The sequence below is a fragment of the Typha angustifolia genome, chromosome 13, assembly GCF_048772165.1.
Source record: "Typha angustifolia cultivar Huaian chromosome 13, ASM4877216v1, whole genome shotgun sequence".
Lineage (NCBI taxonomy): Eukaryota > Viridiplantae > Streptophyta > Magnoliopsida > Poales > Typhaceae > Typha > Typha angustifolia.
Genome location: NC_133251.1, coordinates 12,002,449 through 12,010,045, shown reverse-complemented (window position 1 = coordinate 12,010,045; position 7,597 = coordinate 12,002,449). Strand labels below are relative to the sequence as shown.

Below are 7,597 nucleotides of genomic sequence, written 5' to 3'. Positions count from 1 at the left end.
AGAAATGAATCACAACTTCAACGACGTCAAAGATTTTTTATTTTTTTATTATGTTCTTGGCTGCAGATAACAACTTCTTTTTGAAAAAAAAGTTTCAAGTGAAGAATTAACTACTGACTTTGATAGCGAATGGATGGCTTCAGAGTTTGAAAAACAGACTTGGTTTGCAAATAGAAAAATTAATTGTAACTCTTGTGAGTTGATCCCCGCAGTTGTTTTGTTCAGCGTAGGAAGTCTTTCTTTACCACTGCTGGTTTGAGTTATTTTTTCTTGCATTTCTTATCCTGATCTAAATCTGAGTATATGACATTTTTGAACTGAATTGGTATAAAATCAGAATAAATCTTTATCTTTCTACAAGATAGTCACTTATGAAGCTAATCGTCACGCTTTATTATATATCCTACCTCTCTACAGAAGAGTTATCATGCATAAAAGAAGACACCCAGAATGCATAGTTCTTACTTCTTACCATTATCGTTGTTTTTTCTGTTTTTACCGGTTTACATCTAACTAGAACTTACGGATATTACTTGATTGTGTGAGTGCAAATCTCTCTCTCTTCTCACTTGCTTATGTGAGTGAGACATGAACATGCCATGCTATGGGCATTGCAGAAGGTAAAAGGTAACTGACGAGGACTTAAATAAGCTTTGTTTGTACATGAGGTTGCAAAGGATGCCTCATAAATGTAGTCTGAGCGAAGTGGATAAAGATGCCATATATATATATATATAAATATAATATACACATAATGTTAGCAAGATGAAATATTTATCGTAACTCCATTCCATGGAAACTAGTGAATTCCATAAACGCATATATTCGTTGGTAGGGTAAAAAGGGGAGAGAAAGTGGCATTTAAGAAGGTGAAAAAACTATGGAATCTCTACTTTCTCTCGGTATTATTGGAGTAGCAGACTGCAGTAAAGGCAAGGGATAGATGCCGTTAGGGACTATTAATTTGGTGTCATATATTTGAAGAAACTGCATCTACCCATGAACATGATATCCCTTTAATATTGATGCAAGTTGAACTGCTGTGTATCATTTTCAGGTAGTAACGAGGAAAAAAGGAGAACATCTAAGCTTTTTTTCCCCCCCTTATGTTGGTATCTCCTTTAGTATTACAAATGCAATATCTTGAAACACAAAGGTTATTGTTAGTTAGAGAGCGCATAGACCCTAATAAATGCAGCAAAATACGCCATTAGGATTAGGAGCCCAAGGTTTGGCACAGGATGTATGATGTCGAACCTATTTAGTTTACAGACTAATCAATTTAAAAGAAAATAGTAAGGGTCTCTCTCTCTCTCTCTCACCTATATACATATACATACATATATATATATATATATATATATATATATATATATATATATATATGGCTATCTCTTTTACTAACTCAACTACAGTTTTTATGATCACATATCAATAACATCTTTAAATATTGGGGCCGTCCATGGTCCTATCGTAACATCTAAGCCCAGCCCAAGAACCTGGCTATTGGGTCAGCCTTGGGCCCTCTAAATATACTAGTAGCCCGGGCTTGTATTGGACAAAAATCAAATTATGATTAAATATATTTTACCACTTTATGCTTCGGAATAGAACTATTTTACCATCTGAATCTTGTTTGTATAGCTGCTGGACCTGGCCGGTTCAGTTGGCTGAAGCCCCCACCCATTGGCATATTAGAGAGCGCAAACCTGACCCAATAGCCGCGTATTGTTTGCTCTGAAAACTCTCCTCTCTGAATTGGTTTAGGGACCTTTAAACTGGTTCAGTAATCAAATATTTTTTAATATTTTTTGTATTTAATCAAGTTTACCTTCTAAAAATATTAAAACTAAATAATTAAATTCGGGACTTAACTTCAAACCAAACAAGGCCTAAGAAAATAAAATAAGCTTTCACAAAACTTTTTATAAAGGTTTAGAGAACATATAATAAATTTTTTTTAATATATATAAATATGTGTATTATAAAAAATATATAGTGGATCGGCTCTATATAAAGGTCATCGAGCCCTAACCCAACCTAAAATTTAATGGAGCTTAGACTTTTCGGCATCACCCGGCCCATTAGGTCTAAACACTTAGGCCTAATTCGTTGGGCCGGTGGGGTCAAGCGGGCTGCGCTACCATGTAGCTTACGGTCAAGTCACTGCTCTTCGCTATACTTTTAGCTAAATTATCAATATATATAATATTAATCGAGATAATAAAATAATCTAAATGACCATATTTTGATTAAATAAATACATCTAAAATTAATGTTTTAAGGAGATAAAGTAATTTTTGTGCAAACTGGTAACAATTTTTAACCTAAAAAGATATGGACATTATTAAATTTGAATGGAAAAAGTTAATAATTACAATTTAATTAGAAGTGCAGAGAGACGTGCCGTGCCGAATGAAACAAAATTAAGGAAACATAATTTTTTGGCCCAAAAGTAAGTACGGAGTAGAGTGTATTTAACACATAAATTTGGAGTCCTCTTATTTGAAAAGGCATAAACGTAGATAAAAGTTAAGACGGGAACGTGAGAAAGAGATACCGTACCAAAGCATATAAACAAAAGCTCCAAAAAAAAAGTGCCACTTTCCATCTCTCAGTGAAAAAATCCAACAAAAACCTCTGCTGCACCCCCGTTGTCCACTACCTCCCCCTTTGCTCCCCACAGAAACTCCACTCTCTACTCTCCACTCTCCACTCTCCACTCTCCACTCCCCAACTCCAATCCCACTCTCTCAAATCCCAAAACCCAAATGGTAATGCCAACGACCCTCTCTTTCCTCCTCTTTCTCTCCTCCTCCTTCCTCCTCTCCGTCTCCAAATCCACCATCCAACCCTGCACCACCTCATCCTCCTGCCCTGCCCTCCTCGGCTACACCCTCTACACCGACCTCAAGGTCTCCGAGGTCGCCGCACTCTTCCAAGCCGACCCCTTGGCCATCCTCGCCGCCAACTCCCTCGACTTCTCCCTCCCTTCCTCCCCCAATTCCATCCTCCCCTCCGGCCTCTTCCTCCGCATTCCCACTACCTGCTCCTGCTCCGACGGCATCTACAAGTCCGTTTTCACCCGCTACACCACCCGCCCCGCCGACTCCTTCTCACTCATCGCCGACTCCGTCTTCGCCGGCCTCGTCTCCGCCGACCAGATCCAGGAGGCCAACGGCATCGCCGATCCAAGGGTGCTCGACGCCGGGACCACGCTGGTGATCCCGCTCCCCTGCGTTTGCTTCAATTCGACCGATAATTTCCTCCCGGCGGTGTATCTCTCGTACGTCGTGCGGGATGGGGACACGGTGGCCAGCATTGCAGCGAGCTATTCGACGACGACGACCGACATCATGAATGTAAACTCGATGGGAAGTGCCGTCGTCAGTCCGGGGGATATCATCGCCATCCCATTGCCAGGTGATTGGAACTTATAAGTTAGTGACTAGAAAAAAGTGTGTGATAAAATCATCAAGCTACATTCCTTAAGTACCCTAACGTGTGCAAATGCCAGGTAATGATATGATCCTTTTTTCTTGATCTATGTTAAGAACTAAGTTTACAGCTTTCTCAAGAGTCCAAGAATATGCAACTTTTATGATATCTGCTAGCTATTGCAGATCATTCAGAGATTAGCAGCCATTGTATTGTAGCTTGATGACTGCTCATAGGTCTTTTGCATTAACTGAGTCCTTCAAAAGTAAGAAAGAGAAGTAGTTCTAGGGTGGTTTAGGATGGCTATATTGATTTGACATGGCTCTATGATTATAAATTTTTGATGTTGATTATTGTTCTGAAGGAGCATATGTCACTTTGGCATGCATTTTACAAACTAATGTACAATGACATGCATACATGGATGTACATTGAGAACTTTATATCCTAGTTATGTTTTGATAATTGGTTGGTAAATGTGTATCACAGATGCCTCATCCACGATAAACTATTAATGCATTCTTTCGATTTTAAGCATTGAATAAACTTCTCACTGACAAACAGAATCATCACTATTCAGTAGGTTCTTTTAGCACCAATGATGTTTCCTGTCCTGCCAATACACCTACCCGCTGTAAGACACGGAACTAACATATTCGTCATGAATTACTTATGCCATACTTTAGCAGAGCCTTCAGGATGGTCCATCTGATATTTTGATTGTACTAGAATTGATTTTGCAACTGCAATAGATGATTTCCACATTCTGATCCTTGGACTTAACTTCTCTTTATCATGGCTCATGGATAAGTTGAACTTGCCAATTATTTATTGTAAGTACCTGCAGATAATTTCATATGCAGGGCCACCTTCTTCAGTTATATAACTTTGAGGATAATCAGTCTCTCCCCTTGTTCTGCAGTTCTCTTTATCTGTAAATTTTGTGTTGAATATTCATGCATATTTTGAAAGATCACGCTTGAATCTGATATTGCATATCGGTCGTCTTCTTGCCATTTTTGTTTAACTTACCTCATAGAAATAGTTTCGCTATCAAATTGAGCATCTTGATACTGACATACTGTCTACTGGAGCACTTTGTGACTTCTCCAGAGTCCAGACATCATCTATTTAACCAGAAGTATATGTTCTATTGGCTTCTACATACAAGGGGGGTGGGATAATCCTTTATGAAGACTTATCAGGTTATATCATTATAAGAAAGAGGTCCCAAATCATTATTTGACCTTCTTATGAACTGCCTTAGGTTCCTTCGTGATTGATTGTACTTTCTGTAATAGCTTTCCACCATATGATTCAGACAATAGTAAGCTGGTGCCAGATGCCTAAGAAGTTTCTAAGATGATGAAATATGAGTTAGATCATCTGGAGATTACATTGACTAGATTTGGCTGATTATCTTTCTAATTTTCCAGGTTATTATGCACATCATATTGGTGTGTTTGGTTATCTTGAATGAATTATGCAAAGATATATTGTTCTTGCATTTTGTTAGAGAATCAAAGCATGTTCTCTAACTATGAAAGTTTAAATAATCCTTTTCTCATTTTAGCATCAAGGAATCAATTTTATTTCTTCATTCTTCATAAATGCATGAGGTCGAAACGAGTGTTGGCAGTTATGTAAATAATTATTTTGAAGTTTTGGATGGACATGTCAAAAATGGACTAGCATCATTGTGGAGTTACTTTATTCAATATCAAGGCGCTGCAAATGAAATTGGGAAACTTAAATGGTGACAGAAGCAGAGGGAGAATGCATCCTGTCCCTAACTTATGAAGGGCATGGACTTGAAAGAGTTGCATGAGGGAAAAGATCCGTGTAGCCTACCCCCGATAGTTGTGGTTTAACGGTTGTTTTTCATATATTTAGATCACTTGCTACCAAAATTCCCTTTGGTATATGTATCAGTTTATTTTGATCTTGTGGGCCAACATTATCAGCTCTACATTTTTTCCTCAATAGTTGACACTTGAGTTGGGTGGTTGTGATCACTAGATGCTTGCCAGGTTCTTCATTTGCTAGTGGATATTTATGTTTTATCCAATCAACATTAATTCCTTCTTCTGCTAATGGTACTGATGCTTTCATGTATTGCCTTCATTTAGCATGTGCTTCGACCTTCCCAATGTATGCCACAGACTACGGATTGGTTGTGGCAAATGGGACTTATGCAATCACTGCTGGTCGCTGTGTCCAATGCAGCTGTGGACCAGGGGATCTCAAGTAAACAATGATTCTGTTTTTCTATCCTATATGTTATTTTGCCATCATTTTATCTTATTTGAAATGTGAGGCTCGTGTTTTTATTGTAGTTTATATTGCACACCAGCCTCGTTGGCGGCATCATGCTCGAGCATGCAGTGCAGTAACAGCAATCTGATTATCGGAAATTTCACCTCCCAACCCACTAGTGGTAGTTGCAGTGTCACCTCTTGTAACTACAATGGTTCTGTAAACGGAAGTATCATCACTACGTAAGCATACATCTCAGAGTTGTGTTTCTTAAAACGTTCCGAAGGAAGAAACTCTTACTCCAGCTTTAATTTGCAGGTTGGCCACATCTTTTCAACCCCAATGCCCAGGTAATTCATTTTGGTTCTCTATAGTTCTTACACTAGTTAGTTGGTTATTCTAAATGCTAACACTATCTAACTGTTTCAGGACAACATCAGTTTCCTCCCCTCAGCAAACCACCAACTTCAGTGATTCATGGGTCATTTCTTACGCCATCGCCATCACCAATGGCACAAGCTGGTGGTTCTGCAACAACACCAAGGTCATCCTTTCCATTCATCGGTGTATCTCCTGCATATGGCCCTGCTGGAAGTACTTCTGGCGGCACTCCTACATTGGAACACTTTGGTGGCATTCTAAGTGTGCTTTTCGTTTATCTCGTACTCGAGTTTGTGCTGTAAAATAGCGACGCAATTTATTTTTGGGGTTTGAGTTTGTACCGTAATATCTGTCTAGCACCGGTTGGATTATCTTTGGTAAGCCTTTTTGATTGAATTGTCTTCTTGCCAAAAGGCACAAGATTAGTTTCTTCTAGGTTGAATGGGGACATTTGTAACATTTTGTCAAGCTATGGCAACTTCACAATTTTGTGCAGCGGTGCATCCCTCATGGTTTTGTAGAGATAGTGACAAACTGACATCAGAAGGAAACCTAAATTGTACTCCCTTCCACCTATATCTGCTGTCAATTGCCAATCCAATAGTTAAAAATATACTTAAATTTTCTCTGAGCCCCAGAATTTTAAAGTACGTTCTACCTGGTTGAGACGTCTTACCTTCAAACCTCTCACAATATGTCCAAAAAAAAAAAAATTAATTAAGAAATACTTTATCCCTAATATAAATGATCGAGTATCTATGTATACAAATTCTGGAATATTATTTCTGACTAGAAGAACTCGAAAATATAAAATCTGAATCCTACTCTGAAAGGAAAACCCAAGTTTAATTCGAAAAACGTGTTGCATCACTCTACTTGCCCGTTTCTTGAGTAAAATTATCACATACATCAGAACTTCCAGTTGAATCCATTAACCTAAGATTAGGTTCATTAAGTCAAGCTTTAGTTTAATTAAACACTTGTAGTCATATCACATACTTGACCATTGCTCGAGCACTACTACTATCTATAATTCTAGTTCACCTACAAGATTCTTTGTTTGGGCAACATCAGGATCAAAGATGCTTAAATCTTGAATTAGAATATTGTAGTCAGGTAAAGAAATTGATCTATTCTAAAAGGGTGGCACTTTGTTTTCATACCAACGTCGTTGATGACCTTTAAAGAATAGAAAACACGAGATTGATAGCTCACCAAACGCCACCAAGTGATACAACCTTCTAATCTCTCTCTAATACAGTTGCTTCTGCTGCCGTAGATTGCAGGAACTTGCTGCATTCGGGGAGGGTACTTGTCAACCCATGATTGGGTGTCAAACTTAAAAAGAAAAGAAAAAATCCATATATTTATGTATATTAAATTCAAATGAGTATTCTAGGTTAAATTTCAACGTGGAAAAGGGATACCAAATATAAATTCCGATTTAATTTGTTACGAGTACAAATTTGTTGCAGCCGGGGGCTGCAGCGGATCCACTCCCATTGCTTGCAGTGGAAAACAA

The 7,597-nt window shown here is 38.3% G+C and overlaps 1 protein-coding gene across 1 annotated transcript; it reads left to right on the top strand.

Moving 5' to 3' along the window:
• The first annotated feature begins 2,606 nt into the window (after positions 1 to 2,606).
• LOC140772945 (lysM domain-containing GPI-anchored protein LYP6-like) lies at positions 2,607 to 6,595 on the top strand. Its single transcript, XM_073115209.1, has 5 exons — positions 2,607 to 3,423; positions 5,568 to 5,685; positions 5,775 to 5,936; positions 6,013 to 6,044; positions 6,124 to 6,595. Exons 1-5 carry the CDS (start codon positions 2,772 to 2,774, stop codon positions 6,375 to 6,377), a joined length of 1,218 nt encoding a protein of 405 aa, XP_072971310.1. The 5' UTR covers positions 2,607 to 2,771; the 3' UTR covers positions 6,378 to 6,595.
• The last annotated feature ends 1,002 nt before the right edge of the window (positions 6,596 to 7,597 follow it).